A 19,537-nucleotide genomic window follows, 5' to 3' on the forward strand; every position below is an offset into this window, starting at 1 on the left:
GGAGCACTGTGCTGCTTTTTGGTTTCCTTTGTGTTCCAGCTAGCTGGAAAAAGGTTCTGTTGGTTTTTTTCTTGTTCTTTTTCCCCTTTCCTTCCCCTTGCCTCACTGCCTGCCTTCCCTCCTCGCCGGTCCAGGGAGCCTGTGGGGGCAGCCCTGGCGGGCCTGCGGGGTGGCCCCGGCTGGTCTGAGTCCACGTGTCTGTTCCCTTTCTGGGCATTTGTTGTATTTTGAGGGGGATTTTTTTTATCCTGTTCTACCCTGTTTTGTTTGTGTGTTAATAAACAGTTTGTTTTCTTTTTCCCACTTTCACTCCTTGTGACCCATTTGTCTCACTGATGGAAGAAAAGGGGAATACTCATTCTGGAGTGTTTCCTCCTGAAGCTTTGTCTCAAAAACTGAGATAGCAGGGGGCTCAGGGATGGCAGAATGGCCTGCTGCTTGCCTTTCCACCTCTCTTCATGTCAGCTACATGGTGATGTACTGCATGTCAGCATAAGACAGCAAAAGCCCAGGGAAGACTACACTGCTCTGTGCTGCAGCAAACCACATGCAGGGCCCCAGGAGAAAGAGCCAAGAAAGGGCTAGTGGAGAAGCTGGCAAGAAATCCCTTGGCAGATGCCACTTCTCTATATGGAGCTGTTAGAGCCAGCTTCATGTTCTGTGTTTGCCTGAGAGTAGCTGTCTGGGGGAAGGAGGTAGGTAGCGTGCGGTTTCAGTGGTGAGTGTTTCAGAGCTACATAAATAGCTGCTGCTGTATGTATGTTGTGTTTAGACCATAAATCTGGTCTTTGGGTGGGCTGATGGCTTTGGCTGTCTGTGGGGTCAGGGCCTCAGTCTGCTGCTGTGGGACATCTCAGGACCCAGGGTGAGAACAGCTGTGCCTGTTGAACTATGGAAAAGCTCTGGGGAAATTAGGTGTGGATCAGCATAAGCAGATGTGATGTACCCCAGCACATGTTCTGCAGGCACAGCTGTAACACAGTGAATTTTTTCAAATAAGAATGGGTGCAAGAGTTTTAAGACAGTTCAGTGACCTAAATCATCTATTAACTGTGGGTTTGGTCTGTCACAGAAAATACTAAAAGTACTGAGTTTAATGTCAAAGCACAATATAAGAGTTTGAGTACCTTGAAATCGTCATCCATAACACCACTTGGTTCTGGAGATGTGGGTCACTGGGAGTGCTTGTGGATGCTTACCAATTTTCAGCAAAGCATTTCATAGAAGTGAAAGTTTCAAATGCTTTTCTTCATCCCTGCCTCCTCCTCTCTTTGGATCCTTCACGGTCCTTTTGAACAGAAGTAACAGACACTAAGCACAGACTAAAACCATACTTTATCTTCGTTTTATATCTGTGTTCTGCTCAGGGCAGTAACAAATTAATTCTCCTCAATGGTCATTTCCTTAAAGCCCCTGTCTTAGAATTACAGTGGAATTGCAGCTGAACCAAAATCAGTGATTCAATAAGTGTCTACTAATTGTAACTGAGTTACAATTTTTGCAGCTACAGAATAGATGTACCAGCCAAGCCTGCTGCTGGCAAGAAAGCTGTGTGCTTTGCCCAACACCTACAAGCATCAGTAAGGTTCCCCAGGCTATGGTACTGTGTCACAAAAAATCTTCTAGGAGAAATGACAGCCTATGTCACATCAGACACAGTGGTGGCATCCTGCCTGGACTGTCAGAAACATACGGCTCTTCTGATTATCACTTTTTGCCTCTGCACAAGCAGCAAAGTGCTGCTTTTAGCCTTTGTGCTTTTAGCCTTGCTGATGTCAGTCCCCATCCCACTGGTGGCTTCAGGAGGGTCTGTTCTGTGGTACAACCCTTAGTTCCTGGGGCATTTTATGGCAATGCATTTGTAGGTATTTACAAACCTTTGGCTGCCCTGACAGACTCTTAATTGATGAGTTTAACACGGGTATTTACGCAATCATTGGGTTTTCAGTCTATTATTTTAAAAGACTGCTTGCATGCTGATCTGTCCAGATTCACAGTGTTGGCCCTCTTTGTACATTTTCCAACAGCCTGAAATGCTCAGACAGTTGGTAATGGGGCCTCCTACCAGCAGCTGGAGATTGGAAACAGGCACATCTCAGTGACATCATCTCCTGCAAGGAGCTCAGGGCTGGAGCCCGTCTCCCCCTGTTCCCGCGGGTGGCCGTCTGCTCCTTCCTGCCTGGCTGGGCCTGGCGTGCTTACGGTGTGCTGTTGTTAACCCTGCCAGCGGGGATGCTGCAGCTGGTGCCTGCACCCAGTGACCCTCAGGAGACTGGCATTGCCTGCATCAAAACACCAGTGTGCCTGTAAGGGAAGCCGTTGCTCCGCTGTAGTCACTCCTCCCTTTGGGATTAACCGAAGTGCTCCTTAGTGATGGCTGAGCTCGGGCCCACAGCAGTCTTTCTGCACTCCCTGTCGTAGGGCAGCAACAGTCCCCACCTGCTGCACATCAGAAGCCCTGTCCAAAAATGTTTGGATGCATTGGCTTCTCTGTAAACACTCTGCTGCCCACCAGGAGTCATCCCCCAAAGAGTCTGGGCAGCAAAGCGGGTGCTGGATTAAACTGCATTTTTCCAGACAAAAATAAAAAAAATATGGAAACATTTGTGAGAAAGAAACCTGTCATTCCTTCCCCTCGGAGACTCCCTCGCAGCTGGAAAACTGTGGGGACTGACAACTCAAAGCACAAAGGTCTGCGCTGCCCCATTACTAGAAATAATTTGTCTGGATTCTTGGTGTTCATAGTGCAGCTCCCAAAAAACCAGCGCTGCGTTCAGCAGTTGCTGGGGCCACAGCTGGGTGTGAGCACAGCTGGACAGATGTTGCAGAGCCGGGAGCCTGGAGGAAGGCACCGGTGGGGTCGGCATGTGCTCCCTAGTTGTTCTGCTCCTGCCTTGTCCCCCGCCCGTGTGCGGAGGGTCTGGGAGCGGGTCTGTCCCGAAGCCCTGCACGGCCTGACGGTGGCTGTATGGTTTTTAGAGAGGATCTAACATTGCCCTTGCTGCCACATAAGGAAATCGTGTCACCGTCCGACGGTCCGACGATCGGCGAGGGGCAGGCTGGCAGGTTCCCCCGCAGATGCTTTGGCTGGTCGATGTCTGGCACCGTGTTCCCTTGCAAATACCTGCATAATTAGAGCCGTGCTGGATCACCTAGGCTGGGTTGCAGTATGGAGGAAGAGGAGGGCATGCAGCTCTGCACAGCTCTGTGCAGCCTGTGCCTCTCTGGCAGCTTTTCCGGGAGCCTTGGTCAGCTCCGGAGAGTGACTGCTTGCCGTCGCAGCCTGGGTATACCCCAGCTCCTCCGGAACCTGTTCCATGCCACTATTTGGTTTATCAGGAGAGTGCAAGTCTCTGACCAACTTGTTGTTAGAAAAAATCAGTTCGTTACCCGGTGTGCAACAAGCCACTAATTACACACTCAAGAGAGACACTGATTACTTATTCCAGTTGCACAAGCCTGGGTGCTCAGTGGCATTCCACAAATCAAGCACGCTAACCATCAAAACTTTTTATACATTCTAGTGTTAAGGAAACTCCCCAGTCTGACCATTCTTGAGCCTCTCTGGCAGTCACAATCCCAATGGCCAGACTTTCACGGCTGAGACCAAAGCCCCTTCACAGCAGGCGGCTCCCTGATGCCCCACTCACAGTCAGACCACGTTACCTTGCTGGTTCCACCCCAGCTTTCCCATCGCAGTCTCAGATGTCTCATTCCACAAAGCCGTTTATTCCAGGAGCAGTTACACAGAACCAGCTCGTGCTGATGCCTCCGAGGAAGGAACCCCCCAAATAGGAACTCCGGGGACTTTTACACCCTCACTGTCTAGCCAGGTGCAAGTGTAGCTCTTCCTTTCCTGGTCAGCTCCTGCCACCCTCTCCGTGTCAATTCACCTGGCTTCATCTCTTCATCTCTTTTGTTATCCAAAATGTCTGCAATTCCCGGCTCCAGCTGTGTCTCCCAGTGTCCACCCACCTTGGCTGGTATCACCGGGCTTTGTGCCCTTTGTTAATCAAAGGGTTGGCAGTTCACGGCCTCTTGTCTCTCTGGGCTCCCACTCAGAGCCCAATCTGCATTGCGAATTCAGATCGCAAACACGGCTGCCTGCAGCAGATGTATCCCTGAACATAAGCAAACACAGGTATTAATGTTCATGGGCTACAAGGTACATAGTTCTCTTGTTAATTAGTATTCTATCCCCTATCGGTTAATGATTCCCTCAGTTCTTATGCTAATTAGTCCGCACTCTAACTCTTCATCTTCTTTTGACATGGTGGGCCATGAGTCAGTCTGCCATGATCTCTCTCTGCTGGAATTCTTTTTACCCAGTCGGAGTCAGTTTCAGCACAGTTGCTGAGTTGGCTTTATTGGTTTCTTCCTTATCTTGGGAGTTCTGCCAAATGTCCTTCTGGCCTTAAAGTTCTGCATTCTTCGTGTCTACCTACTATCAATAGTACATCCTTCTTCCCAAACTTTCTTAACCTCCCCCTAGATATGAGATCATTGAAACAAGTCAAGCCACAAACCTTAACAAGGAAATCCTACCAAGAACTTACCTAACACCTGGACATAACTTAGGGCTTGTTAGCTGCTATCTGTTTCATGGATTAAGTCCCCTTTCTTGTTGATTAGGGTTGCAAGCGCCTAATTGGTTGGAGTCGCTCCACCCCTCCCTTATGTTGCAAACCCATTACTGCACTCCACTGGCATTTACGGGGTAAAATCCTAACATATGTTCAGACAGATTGTTATCTAAGACCTCCAGCTTTCTGCTCACTTGCTCTTTTTCGGTCGACTCCATAGTCCCATCTGAGCTGGAAGGGGTAGGAGGCTGCTCAATTTTCCATTGAGAGTTTTAACCCACATACAGACATAGCCTCCCCACCCACTACCCCACCTCGTGGGGGTGAAAGTGGGAGTGAAATGCCCATTGTCTCTTTGCCCAGATTTTACACGGTGTAACACAAGGGAAGCTCTTCCTGGACAGTGCAGCTCTTTCTAGACTTCCTTGGATGCATTCCTCCAGTGCTTGCACAGATTGACGTTCACAGTCTGGAGGACATTCAAGCCCATTTCTCACTTCTGTGGGAGTCTATTACTCCAGAGAGATCAGAGCTGTGCGGGACACCTGGTTACATCTCCCTCCAACACTCTCTGCCTGGAAGAGCTCTTGCAATTAGCTGTAGCAATGCCAATGAACCGCCCTGTTGTCCTCAGACCCGGCTAAGGGCAGTAGCAGGGCAGAAAGAGGCTGAACCCACCTGTTGTCACTTCCATTTATACCTAAGCAGTCCTAGCCCCCCTCAAAGCGAGATTCACATGAGTTTTTATCTCAACAGGAAGGCATCAAGTGACTATTTTGTAAGAGCAGAATTTTAAAAATAATTCTGTATTTGTTCAGTTTAATGTTAGTGTTCTTTAATGCTACTGTTCAGCAAAAGCACTATTTAGTGCTACTGTACACAGTTTCTACATATTTATTTTGGTAAGACCCACCTGCTGGATTCTTCAAGCTGCTATAAAATGAAGTCAAAAACCGACACCTACAGGAAACAGCATATGGCTTATGTCAACTTTTCTAGCTGCTCCACTAACCTCACTAAAGACCCATCTAGTCGAGTATGCAAGAATACTATTTCCTTATAAATCCATGTGTAAATAAAAATTAAACAACTGGGTCTTTCCCATTACTAACTTTGAAACAGAGGTACAGAACTGAACTCCCCCCACGGAATTTTGTGCTTTACAGATCAAAATGTTTGTAGAAATCCAAGGGGACACAAAAATTCAACATGTTGGGAGGCAGGAGATAACATTAGCACCAGCACTGTTGTTTTGTTGCATAAAGATTGTCAGCACCGGGAGCCAAAGGCATTATTTTGACTTCTGGAATCTTCAAAGACTGGTGGGGGACTCAAGGCCTACCGGCAGTAGTTTTCTGGTAGAATCGAAGAAGTGCCTTCTTGAAGGCATGGGGTCAGTTCTTACTCTGAAAAGCACAAATCAAAGTAATTGCAGGGAATATCACTTGCCGGTTTTGTGGCCTCTGGATGTGGGATGCCCACAGCCCCCAGTGCTGCCCATCAGAGCTGCCAGGCTGCACCTACCACAGCTGCACTGAACCAGGGTGGGAGGCACTGGTTACAGCTCCCACCCCAGGAACTGGTTTAGTTTACATGACCAGAATTCCAAGTACTCCCACGCACCATTTTAAAAGGAAGCAGGTGGGCAAAATCTGAGTTACGACAAGCCTCTTATATGATGCTACTAAAGGGAAATAACATGAACTAAACATTTCTTCTGCTGCAGGTTTCCTGCACTCTGCAAGGGGAAAAGTCTTGTTAAATAGCAAGAGACAAAATGTAGTAAAAGTAACCCGAGTTCTGGATCCCATGCAGTGTGGCAGGAAGCTAAATTTAATCCAAAAGTGGAAATCTGCAGAATTCAAGTAGCTTACTAGGTCAAAACAGTGCCTTTCCAGGCATCCTCCTCTTCACCCTTTTTATTTTACTGTGTGGGAAGGCAGAAATATAATAGAATACTTCACAGATGGATCCTAAATCAATTCACTGCCTTTCAGCAACAAGTCTGTAGCCCACATTTTTGTACCCCTACAACCATATCCATGAAGGCAAAAGAGCACAAGCACGTCCCCAATTCTGGGAGTCTAGGCTGGGACTCAGCCCATTTGGGGTACAGACATTAAGTCCTGCACAAACCATACGTGCCTGTAATACATAACAACTATGAAATGCAAGTTACTTTCTGGTATTTTGTGGTGTTCTGACTTCTTAGGGTATTACTTCCATGACCACTGTTGGTAGGCTACAGAAGAAATCATTAAAAGTACTACTTCAAGAAGTAACACAGTACATCTGTAGGCAATTATATAAAAATTCAAATGTTAAGCCACAGTTCCTGAACACAATACAAGAAACTTGGGTACTCTAAAATAAATGACGCCAAGAAAGCGGTGTGCTCAGCTGCACTTTTATCCCGTCACCTAGGGATTATGTAAATCATCCTTAACACTCAGTAGTCAGGGATAACATTAATAATTCCCAGTGAGACCACAACTTCTTTTATTTTTTGATTGAAGAAATTGAGACAGTAAGCTAGAAGGAAGTTCATTCATACTGGATACTTACATTTGGAAAAAAACCCCAATAAATAAGAGTAACTTAGAATATTAGGTATCTATTTCAGCCTTGTAGTTCAAAAATTTTTCATGTTTTATCAAACATAAACTTTATTGCAATAAATGAATGACTTGCACAAAAACCAACAAAAGTGAATGGCTAAGACTTTGCATTTTAAAAGTATACTCTTGCTGACATAAACAAGAGGTGAAAAATGATCCACAAAAGCATTTTAAACTCAAAATAAACCCAAAGGGTTCTGTTGAACAATGGAGCAATCAACTTGGTAACATACAAACACACTGTTTTCCACAGAAAACAAAGCAGGACCTCATGTGACAAACAATAAAACTTGACCACAGTCTGAGGCCATAGAAAACACCTGCAGATTGCTGACTCTTCGATCACATCCCACAGCAGGGAGGGCTCAGTCTCTGTGTGTGATTTGCAGACTCTGCATCCAGTCCAGTGCCTGGCTGGTCCCAGGTACTTCCTATCCTGAGCAGGTTGTCTGGTGTGAAAGGACAAGTGGACTTTTGACCTAAACACAACTCAGCTTCTGTTCTGAAGGTGGGACACTGCAGAAAACTGCCCAGGATCCACACTCCCTTTTCAATGAGTATGAGGTCAGCCCCATTTTCAGCAGAGATATGAACATACCACTCCATGGGACACAGGCAGATATTCCCCTGCTGCTGTTTAGGAGCAACTCCTGTTGCTGAAAAAGGCTACTGAGAAGGCAAATGAATTTCACAAATAATTTTAAATATGAAACTTTTCTCTCTTACAATTCTTAGCAGCATTAGTAGAGAGCAGCATGGTAGGAACAGGGACAGGAACGTACAGAAACACTTCAGCTGGAGCATTCTCGCAGATGTGTAATTAACTACTGATCCAAAACAATGATGTTGCCAGAACAGTTATGAGTAATGAGGCTTCTATATCAAATTACCAATTCAACATCAGTTTGCAGACAAAATGGTAAATTGGTGTCAGATGAAACTCCAAGGAATTGAATTATATTAAGAATTAATCAAGATGAGGAGGACCCTACTGGCTTCACTGACAAAACATGTCAGCATTTGCCAGAAAGAAACCACCTGCTGCTATTGAGACATCAGTTTGAAAATGTTGTCCTCTTTCAAGAGAAATTTGGTTTTAAGTCACTGAAAGTTAACTGGCTAATATACAGCTAGTATTCAGATTTTCCCTTGTGTAATTGCTTACTAGAAGCCAAAGACAAAAAAACAAAACAAAACCAAAAGTTCTTGGAGAACACTGTAAAAAGCATCAATGTATTACACAAACAGTACTTTAACATCTGTGCAGGAAGCAGTGCCTATAGGACATCAACTCCCCTTTCTGCTTTTTCAGCTTCAGTTTGAGTCAAGGCTAAGAAATGTTTGCAGTCAAAGAAAAATGAAAGTCTTCAGCTTTCTTATTCCAGAGTTAAAAAATAAAGACAATATTAACTCTATCAAACTTTACAGCTTTCATTTAGTTTTGTAAAAAAATATAGTATTTTATATAACCAAAAATATATTACAGACACCAGCACACACACCTACAGTTCTGCTTCAGTGATGTTCTCATCAGGGCAACAATAGTATTCCACAAAACAGATCTGTCCATCTTCATTCCTAATCATATACTGCAGTGAAAGAAATCCTTGAGCATCTGTTCGAATGGACACTTTACAAGACAAAGCCAGTGCCTTTGTGGATGGTTTAAGCAAAGAAATCTTGTACCTGCAGGGGAAAAAACAGTAATCTGAAAAAAAATACATTGTGCAAAGAGGAGCTGAGACATTAGTTATGAATAAAGCCACAGAATAAATAAAAACCACTTAGGAACATGCTTATTTGGTCTTTACCTGGTAACAACATTATGTCATTGTCAGCACTTAGCTTTTGATTACAGACACAGACTTTTATCAGATGGGGAGTATTTTTGCCCCCCCCCACTAATAAAATAAATGTTACAGTAATGCAAAAACAGCTTTTAAATTTCCCATCAAGAACACACAACCTGGCATAGAGGGAATAAGTCACAGACTTTCTAACCTGTTTGTCTGGGTCTGGCTACAGTGGAATGCTTCCATCAAATCGGAGTCCCTAGGGTAGTCTAGATGTGCACTTCCAGCATTTCCAAAAGTGGATAACCTGAAAGACAAAAAGCAGCATCTCAAAATACCTGATCAGAGCTCTGTAAAAACTCATCAAAATTAGTCATTGTACATATCTTGATGACTGTTCCACAAAACACATTACTATGTTAATTAGAATACATACTGTGATTCGCTATACTCATTACAATTCTTCCTGAAATGAACCAGTATTCTAAAATAATGCCCCTCTCTCCACCCTGAAAACTTCTAGTCCTCACCAAAGGAAGCCAAGCAGGAACATTTAGTTGAAAGCAGTTTCTAGTACCTGAAGTAGGGTTTATCTGGAGACATGGTAATCTGCAGAACTTCACTGGTCATATCCAGTTCAGCAAATGCTTCTCGTAGTCCCTCCGACTGCAGGATAATTTTATTAACAACCTTTGTACTGCAGAAATCAAAATCTAACAACTCCTCCGGTTCTTGAGTGTTGATTTTGCACACTGTTACTACTCCTCCTTCTTCCAAGAACAGCATCAGGGGATACCCATACCCACGGTAACACATTCTAAGGGCGGTTGATGTTCCTGAAAAAGAGAATGAAATATATGTTCTGCAGATAGAATAGCTAGGACTTTTGATCATTTTAGAAAACTCATTTTTCTGGCACATGGGGCACAGGTCAATTTGATTCACCGTGTTTGGTCCAGCCTCCCAATATGCTACTAAAGCCCTCAAAGTGCAGCCTTCTATACACCCTCTGAAGTGCTAATGGTTATGCAACAAAATTAAATGACTTGTGTGTAAACAAATAATTTCACCCACCAGACAGGAAATGCCAGCTGTGACAATGAAGACACACGTTACATATAGTTTAGAGGAATTGGAAAATCTTCATGGTCCTCTGTCTTTCTCTGGCTCACATCATCTTTCCTTACTACTCTTGCTACTTGTGCAACCCAAACTGAAGTTTACGCGGCCGAGCTTGTGCTGCAGCCACACCTTCCTGTAGCAGGTTGTCAGCACCTGAACCTCTTTTCCCAAAATCACAGCACTCTTTAGTACAGTTGATTTAGATCTGGTGAGTCCCAACCAAAACTGCAGAGGAACAAGGAGTTCAACACAAAGCTGCAAGGGTAGAACTGCCCAAAAAGCTGTCATGGTATCACTCCCCTCCGCCTGAGTACACAGTGCATCCTGCAGCACCCACACAGCCTTTCACGGATTCAGGGAACCACACCTGGCATTGAGCTGGTTCCAAAAATGGTCAGGCAGTCCAGAAGAACAGACAAACTGAGCCGGAACATCACCGATTCCTCCTGAACAGAAAATTCCTGAAAAATTTCTGCCTGTAAGTGAAAGTAAAGAGATAAAAAGTGGGGAGTTTCTGCAATTATTTTATGGTTTGCACTTCAGAGCTTCCCTTTCAGAAATCAATGCAACATGAAGTGATTTCTACATGCAGCACAGCATTGATTATAGAAAAATGGGTCTTCATCCTCAAAACTAAAAAAACCACAATCAGGTCACAGTTGAAACAAGGCAGGATGGCATAAACATGAAATCCTAAACAATTGTCTTTTACAGTTTAAACACAAGCTACAAACGTTAAAGCCTAAAGCCACTTACTTCTGGAGCTGGAAACATTCATTGAACTATACAATGTGTCACTTGCTCAGAGCATGAATAAACATTCCCAATACTAAAAGTATGTCAGAACAGAACAGAACAGTGAGTTCACCACTATGAAATATGTGCTGAATGCTTCCTTTGACTAGCCTGATGGGGGTAAACTGCTCATGCTATCCTGTTTGTCACTGGCACTCACTGCTTTCTGGCACCTGCAAGAACAGGGTATCTCAGAAATAAAGCAGGGTGGCATGAGCTGCTTTTGGAAAAGCCATTTCATGTTTTCCTGGCAGCCCAGAGGGGCAAACATCAACCTGGAGTGCTTTGAGCATAGCACAACCATTTTCAATCAAGTGTCTGTGAATCTGTAGTCTTTCACAGGTGACCTAAATCCAACCTTTTGGCTTTTGGATGAGATATAAAAACACTTAAAAGATGGATACTATGAGTGCTTGCTTGTGCAACTAAGCACAGCATGGCCAGAAGGAGCTGTGGGTTTGGCAGGCACCAACACATCAAACAAGGGCGCAAGCCCACCACACTGCCAGGTGTGCAGAGATGTATGGGGTGCAGGGTTTGGAATTCCAGTATGAACACCCATAAATAAGGGCAGCGTCACCACGGCCCTTCCTCCACATCAGCTCACACACCCCTGCCTTGGTCCAGCAAGGTCCTCCTTTCTCTGCAGGTCAACACAGAATCACGGAATTGTTAGGGTTGGAAGGGACCTCCGGAGGCCATCCAGTCCAACCCCACTGCCAGGAGCAGGTGACGCCGGAATGCATCCACGTGGGAGAGAGAGATCTGCCCTGGCAGATGTTCCAGTGCTCTGCCACCTTCAATGGAAAGACGTTCTTCCTCATGCTGAGGTAGAATTTCCTGTGTTTTAGTTTATGGCCATTGCTCCTCTTTCTGTCACTGGACACCACTGAAAGGGGTCTGGCACGAAATTTTTGGCACCCATCTTGAGGTATTTATATGCATTAGTGAGATCCCCTCTCAGTCTGCTCTTCTCCAGACTGAACAGGCCCAGCTCCTGCAGCCTCTCCTCAAAACAGAGATGCTCCAGTCCCTCAATAATCTTTGTGGCCTCCGCTGGACCCTCTCCAGTGGCTCCTTGTCTTTCTTGTACTGAGGAGCCCAAAAGTGGACACAGCACTCTGGATGTGGCCTCACTAGGGCCAAGTAGAGGGGCAGGATCGGTCCCCTTGAGCTGCTGGTCACACTCTTCCCGTGCACCCCAGATTCCCAACTCCGCCAGGGCACATGGCCGGCTCATGGTTAACCTGTCATCCACCAGGACCCCCAGGTCCTTCTGAGCAGAGCTGCTCTTGCTGAGGTCAGCCCCTCATCTGTACGGGTACTGAAGGATTTCTACACACTGAAAAAAGTCAAGAATGAGGAAGACGATACTGTAAGAGCAGTAACTTCATCTACAATACCCTGGAACACCTGTGCTCATGTTTGTGAGGTTATTTTGTTATTTTTCAGGGTTGTAAATGGAGTAGGCGTGTGCATGTTCTGTGCAATCCAACAGGAAGGCTGGGTGAGGGAAGTGCCTTTCAGCCTCCACTCCTGCGCCTGTCTTCTCTATACAAAGATTTCAAAACAAGCCCGTGTCCCAGGTACCGCCGCTCCGCCCGGGGTCCGGCCTCCCCGCCGCGCCGGGGCTCGGGCTGTCTGAGGGAACACGGCTGCTAAGCCGAGGCAGAGAGGTTTATTCGTAATCTTTTATAGTCCCAGCACAAGTAAAAGTAAACCTGGCGGTGCGTTGTTTCCGTGAGAATACGCGAATTCTATTCTGGTCGATGCCAATAAGATGTGTTACTTCAGTCTTAGAAGTGTTTGAAAGAGTTGGGCAATTCTTTTGTATACAGAGGATGTATGGAAATTGTGCCTGTTCCATTTAAGAATCATCTGGAGAAGGTCTCGGTAATGCTTGTAAGAAAAAAGGAAAGTACCGCGTGTAAACACAAAGATTTTGCAATGTGCTTACCGGCAGTAAAAGCTGGGTTGTGCTCTGGAATTGTGCCTGAGCCCATTTTGCAGGAGAATAAGCTATGCACGTGGCTTTTTAGTACTTCGGTGGGAATGAAAGGCTGTGCCTGGGAGCACACTCGACCGGGATGAGGACGGTTCCTCCTGTAAAGGCAGTGTGTTTCCATTCTGTAGGGAAGTCTCCACCCTTGCTGAGACAGTGGTTCTGTCTGGGTGGGCAGATAAAAACAAGGGTTCTTGCTGTATCTTTCTGTATTTACGGTCCAAACCTATTTTTTTTTTTTTCTCTGTTATAACAGTATTAAGGCTAGAAGCTTCCCACATAATTGTTGTGTCTCTTTAATAGGGCAAATGGAAAAACAAGGAGCGAGTGCTGATATTCTCCTCTCGTGGAATTAATTTCAGAACAAGACACCTAATGCAAGACTTAAGAACATTGATGCCTCACTCTAAAGCAGGTGGGGGTTAAACATCATTCCTGACTTATATTTCGAAAATACTTTTAAGCCAAGAGGTGCTAACAACCTCTTCTTTTATTTTTTTTTTAAATGTGGTACAGAAGAGTTTTGATGAAACTTGTATGTTAAACAAACAAACCCATTTTGAGCCAACAAGTACAGCAGTTGTTGTTGTATCATAATATTTTCTGGGAAATGAATCCTAAGGCATCAGTCCTGAACCTGCACAGTTAGTTTTGGTGCTGTGTTTATTTATTCCATAATACGACAGAAACAAATTGATAATTAAATTTCATTTATAAACTAGTCAACTTTTAGCAAGAGGACTGACTGTTAAAAGCATCTCTTGTTTTCCAGCCTTGTAAATGTTGGTTTTGTCTTCCAGATACTAAAATGGACCGTAAAGACCAGTTATTTGTGATCAATGAGGTAATCAAGGATTTATCTAGTGTTTCTTTATTTTATCTTCTATGGAAATGCAGTGTGCAAGGGAAAAGGGCAATAAAGTTCAAAGGATGTCACACTAGTTATAGGAGTTGTGCAATTTCATAGGTAAAAATTACTGATATTCAGAAAGCACTTGTGTTTAAACAGAAAGTTTACTTTTGATTAATAAAACCAGAACGAAACTTTTAATTAGATAAAGATTCCCATCATGAAGAAATAAAGCATGATGTGCTTTTCTGTATAGGTGAAAGGTATAGTGCAGCTTATACTTGAACAATTCAGGACACAGATAGGCAGCCAGCCCATAAGTAGAAAGGCGTTGGTAGTTCTGAACCTAGAACCTAATGTCTCAGCTCCTGTTCTTATGTTTGTACCCTGGAGAGGTTGTTCCTATCAGGTTGTTTGTCATTTTAATGAAGTTATTACTCCTTAGAGTAAGTACGTGAGATTTTTTTTTTTAAATGGCTGAAATTTGGGGATCAGTAGGTGTCACTTAATAAGACAAGATCTTTGCTTTTGAACTTGCATTTTGGAGAGGAGAAAATATTAGAGATGAAGGTGGAAAGTTTTCAAAAATGTCTTCAGAATGTTTGTAAACAGCTAATCTTATGTGTCTTGTGTAGGTGTGTGAAATGAAAAACTGCAATAAGTGCATCTTCTTTGAAGCCAAAAAGAAACAGGATCTCTACATGTGGTAAGGAAATATTATGTTTTGTTAAATTTCTGTTTATAGCTGCAGATGCTTTAGTTCTAGTTGAATTTTCCTACTGTAATAGTGAAAATGCATGAAATAGTGCTGATTAGTTAAATCTGTTCTGATATTGCACTTCTGTGGCTAGTGCATGACCAGCTTTTGGAGACTATTTGCAGAAGCATTTTACAAAATTATTTAGAAAGCAAGTGTTTATGAGCATGTTAAAGGAACTCAGTATGGCTGTAAAAGTGACAGGAACTACTTCAGTGCAGGAATAACTGGTTGGGGTGTAGTGTGGAAATCTAGCACATCTTCTGGCTGCTGTTAATGTTATTCTTTTCTCTCTTCCCTGCCACCTGTCCTCTGCAGGCTTTCAAACACACCACAGGGACCATCTGCTAAATTCTTGGTGCAGAATGGTAAGCTGGTTGACGTTATTGTGTTTGTACTCTTGCTATTTTTTCTGAACAGTTTTCTGTAAGTAATAACTTTTTTTTTTTTTAAATCAACTGTAGTTCACACACTGGCTGAATTGAAGATGACAGGAAATTGCCTAAGGGGTTCAAGACCCCTTTTGTCTTTTGATCCAGTAAGTACAGATTTTATTTTATTGAGTATGTTTTTATTCTCTTTGCATGACTATTGCATTTAGCCTTGTATGTAAAATTACGTTTTTATTCTTTGTAGATATTTGACCAGGAGCCACATTATGCCCTCCTTAAAGAATTGTTTATTCAGGTCAGTCTCTAGTTCTGCCTGGTGTTTCTTCACTGGAAATGTATTTTGGCAACATACTTAAAAATCGAAAATGTTTTTTTCAAGTAGCAGTTTTACACTTCTGAACTTTGAAAAGGTCACAAAGGATTGGGATCATATTCTTAACGTGACTGCAACACTTAAATTTTGGGTTATGAAACGTTACTTAGGTTTGGAATCTTAGAAAATTGAAAGGAATTTAAAATAAGCCATTTATGTTTGACCTCTTAAATTGCCAATATTCAGAAATACTGCCTTTTATTACAGATATTTAGTACACCACAGTACCACCCCAAAAGCCAGCCTTTTGTTGATCACGTCTTCACCTTCACCATCACAGATGAAAGGATCTGGTTTCGCAATTACCAGGTGAGTGTTCTTTCTTAGCTCTTCAGAAGGAGCTCAGTGGAGTAATTTCATATCAAATCCATTAATCAAAATAAAATGAGGAGAATCATCAGTATTGTTACCAGAATATGCCAGCCCTTAGTGCTTGCAGATTCAGTGTCCTGAAATGACTTACCTTCTCCCATATCTCTGAAGAGATCTGGTTCAGTCGATTTGCATTCAATGAGCTGTGATTCTGTGAAGGATGTCTTGGTAGCAGGACATGCTACACAAGGCCTAAACTGTGCCTTCTAATCTAAATTGCTGCTTTGACCCAAAGTGATCTAGAGCTTACTTTCTGTAGAAGGAATTTACAAGTACCAAGTAGTCCAAAAGCTTGCTTGAACTTCAGAGAATTGCTTTATGTAGAGAACTGGGTTTATACAAATCTAGCTAATCAGGTATTGTATCAGAGACTTAAATTCAGTTGTGTATTACTATATATGCAAGGTGCCTACAAGGTCATATGCTTTGATTCAATCAATGAGAAATGGAGAAAGTTTTCTTTTTATTGCAGATAATAGAAGAAGATGCATCTCTAGTAGAAATTGGGCCTCGTTTTGTCCTGAACCTCATAAAAATCTTCCAAGGTAGCTTTGGAGGACCAACTCTGTATGAAAATCCTCATTACCAGTCCCCAAATATGGTAAGCAGCTCTTTGTTTTCTTTTTCATTTAGCAACTAATTTGAAACAATCTTGCAGTCAGTCTGTGCAGGAGCACAGTATGCCTTTTCCCATGACCCTTTGTAGCCCTAAACTGATGACAGTTTGAGAACAGAGTAGTTTTGTAGTCATTAAATGTATGCAGAAGTCATTGTCACTGGAAAGATGGCTCTACTCTGAGGATCTTGACCATTAAGCAGAGAAATTACCATATATTTCTTTAATACCAGATTTTTTCCATCTTGCTTATTTGAAACATGATGAAATTTAAATTCTTATTTTTATAGCATCGCCGGCTGGTAAGATTGTCAGTGGCTGCTAAATTCAGAGAAAAGCAGCAAGTCAAAGAAGTGCAAAAGATTAAGAAAAAAGGGACTAAGGTCCTTGTTGAAGAAGATCCTACTGAAGTGGTCTTTGAAACTCCAGCTGAGGAGAAGCCAGTGGAAATTCAGCTTGTGAAACCAGAGACAAAGCCAATTGTTAAAGATAAGAAGAAGCTACGCAAAATTCAGAGGAAGAAGCAAAAAAAGCTATTCAGAACTGAAGGATCTGCATAGATGTTACAAGGGATGAAACTTGATACAATATTGACCGAATATTGTAAATATTTGAATTTACATTGTACAGACAAACATGTCTGAACTTCAATTTTTAAGTAAACAAAACACACATTTCTTTATAAAGATTGAGTTTGCATTCTTTTATTGTCTTCTGGGTTTTGAGAAATAACGTGGCATCCCATTCAACCTGGCCTTAAACACTTCCAGGGATGGGTCATCCACAGCTGCTCTGGACAACCTGTTCCAGTGCATCACCACCTCACAGGAGAGAATTTTTCCTAATGTCTATAGTCTGATTCCAAGAAACGTTTCTTTACTGATGTAGTAGTAGACTATTAACGAGTAGTTACAGACCTCTCTGGGTCTATTTCTTTATTACATGCCTTTAACCTAGTTCACAGTTCCTGACCTCATGACGTGGTTCTTCCACTGACTAGTTGTGTCTCCCTGTGCACTCCCTCAAACTTTCTTGAGTTTCAAAGTGTTGCTCATGCCCTATTTCTATTTGATTCCTTTGTTTCAATTTCCAGTGTCTTAATGCTGAAAAGACACAACTGGCTCAAGAGGAAGCTGACCTCTTAAGCTCCAAATACCACTCCACCCAGCAGGGCAAGGGAAATCCAGTATTACTTCTGCAACAAAGTGGTCTGTGTGCCATAGGATTGGAAAGAAAGACTGGTGAATACAGGCATGTGCTCAATTCATGCAGCCTAATGTATAGTCACAGTTGAGTTGGAAAGGACCCCCATTAGTATCGAGTCCAACTTAACTCCTTGCAGAACTGTGCAACACTAAACCATATGACTAAGGTCATCATCCAGACCCTCATTTACTCTTGACAGGCTTGGTGCCATGACTACCCTGGGAGCCGACCACCCTCTGCATGAAGAACCTTGGTGTCCAACTGGAACTTTCCCTGGCACACTTGTGGTTTAACCCCAGCTGGCAACTCACCCCCAGAGAGTTGTCTGTTCACTCTCCCCTGGTGGGGTGGGGAAGAGAATTGGAAGGATAAAAGTGAAAGATTGAGAGTTGAGATAAAGACTATTTAATAGGTAAAGCAAAAGCTGTGCACAGAAGCAAAGCAAAACAAGGAATTTATCTACTATGTCCTGAGGGGCAGGCAGGTGTTCAGCTCCCAGGAAAGCTGGGTTCCATCATATGTAATAGTGACCTAGAAAGACAAATGTGTCACTCTGAATGTTTTCTTCTTTCATTCTCCAGCTTTGTATGCTGAGCATGGTGCCATGTTGTGTGGGATAGCCCTGCAGTCCGTTGGGATTGGCTGTCCTGGCTGTGTCCCCTCTCCATTTCTTGTGTACCCCTCCCTGGTGGCTGGGTGAAAAGTAAAAATGGCTATAACTCTGAGCCCTGCTCAGCAATAATAAAAACAAACATTTCTGTTATTAAATCCAAATCCAAACCACAGCTGCGTATCTGCTACTCTGAAGAAAATTAACTCCATTCCAGCCAAGACCTCCTGTGACAAAGGTGTACACTGCAGTGAGGTCCCCTCTCAGCCTTCTCTCCAATAAGCTGTGTGGCCTCAGCTGTGCGGCCTCAGCTGCTCCCAAGTCTTGCCCTCCAGACCTCTCTCCATCCAAGCTGCCCTCCTCCTGATACTCTCCAATAGCTTTATATCCTTCTGATGTTGAGGTGCCCCCAGCACTCGAGGTGACGCCGCCCCACTGCAGAACACAGCGGGACAATCCCTTCCCTTGCCTGGCTGTCAGTGCTGTGCCTGATGCCCCGCAGGACAGGGTTGGCTCTCCTTGCTGCCAGGGTACTGCTGATTCATGTTCAACTTGCCATCTTTGGATCAGAAAGAGATCAGGACTTCCAGATCTTACCGTGAGATCAGGGCCTCCAGATCTCACTGTCTGATCTGAAGCTCCATTTGCATACTGTCCACTGATACACACCTGACCTAGAGAAGGAAAGTGGCTTTGACCAACCCTAAGACCTCTGAAGAGCACAGATATTAAAAAAAAAGCTACCTTGAGAATGTGTGCTGCTGGTTGTGCCTCTGAGCTCCTCAGCACCCACAGGAATCAGAAATATGTGTTTCAGAAACAGTGTGGCCAGCAGGACTAAGGAAGCGATTTTCCCCTTGTGCTTGGCACTGGTGAGGTAACACCTTGAGTCCTGTGTTCAGGTCTGGGCTCCTCAGTTCAGGAAGGACTTTGAGGTGCTGGAGCAAGTCCAGAAAAGGGAAACCAAGCTGTGAAGCACAAAAAAGCCTGGAGCACAGGTTTTAAGAGGAGCAGGAGTATTTACCCTGGAGAAGAGAAAACTCGGGGGAGATCTTAATGCTCTCTACAACTCCCTGAAAGGAAGGTGTGACCAGGTTGGTGTCAACCTTTTCTGTGAGGCAGCTGGCAATAGGACAAGAACACATGGCCTTAAGCCGTGCCAGGGGAGGTTTAGGTTGGACATTAGCAGTAATTTCTTCACAGAAAGGGCGATTAGACACTGCAATGGGCTGCCCAGGGAGGTGGAGTCACCGTCCCTGAAGGTGTTAAAGAGAAGTCTGTACGCGGCACTCAGTGCCATGGTCTCGTTGACATGGTGGTGTTGGGTCACAAGTTGGACTCGATGATCTCGGAGATCTTTTCCGTCCTCATTGATCCTGTGAATTCCAGGACAAGGCATCCCGTTAATCTGACACCGCGTGACTGCAGCGCCCAAACCCGGCCGCGGG

At 43.9% G+C, this 19,537-nt stretch overlaps 2 protein-coding genes across 2 annotated transcripts; one reads left to right on the plus strand and one right to left on the minus strand.

Annotated features, from left to right (window-relative positions):
* Nucleotides 1-7,039: 7,039 nt before the first annotated feature.
* RAD1 (RAD1 checkpoint DNA exonuclease) lies at nt 7,040-10,593 on the minus strand. Its single transcript, XM_017730206.1, has 4 exons — nt 10,484-10,593; nt 9,572-9,830; nt 9,203-9,301; nt 7,040-8,887 (listed from the first exon to the last, which is right to left on the minus strand). The coding sequence occupies exons 1-4, from the start codon at nt 10,548-10,550 to the stop codon at nt 8,704-8,706; spliced, it is 609 nt and encodes a 202-aa protein (XP_017585695.1). The 5' UTR covers nt 10,551-10,593; the 3' UTR covers nt 7,040-8,703.
* A 1,896-nt stretch (nt 10,594-12,489) lies between these two features.
* On the plus strand, nt 12,490-16,977 carry BRIX1 (BRX1, biogenesis of ribosomes). Its single transcript, XM_008630598.2, has 10 exons — nt 12,490-12,497; nt 13,217-13,328; nt 13,714-13,757; nt 14,399-14,469; nt 14,839-14,888; nt 14,985-15,058; nt 15,157-15,207; nt 15,493-15,594; nt 16,130-16,258; nt 16,564-16,977. The coding sequence occupies exons 2-10, from the start codon at nt 13,289-13,291 to the stop codon at nt 16,831-16,833; spliced, it is 831 nt and encodes a 276-aa protein (XP_008628820.1). The 5' UTR covers nt 12,490-12,497; nt 13,217-13,288; the 3' UTR covers nt 16,834-16,977.
* The last annotated feature ends 2,560 nt before the right edge of the window (nt 16,978-19,537 follow it).

This window comes from Corvus brachyrhynchos, unplaced genomic scaffold (assembly GCF_000691975.1).
Source record: "Corvus brachyrhynchos isolate BGI_N302 unplaced genomic scaffold, ASM69197v1 scaffold42, whole genome shotgun sequence".
Taxonomy (NCBI): Eukaryota; Metazoa; Chordata; class Aves; order Passeriformes; family Corvidae; genus Corvus; species Corvus brachyrhynchos.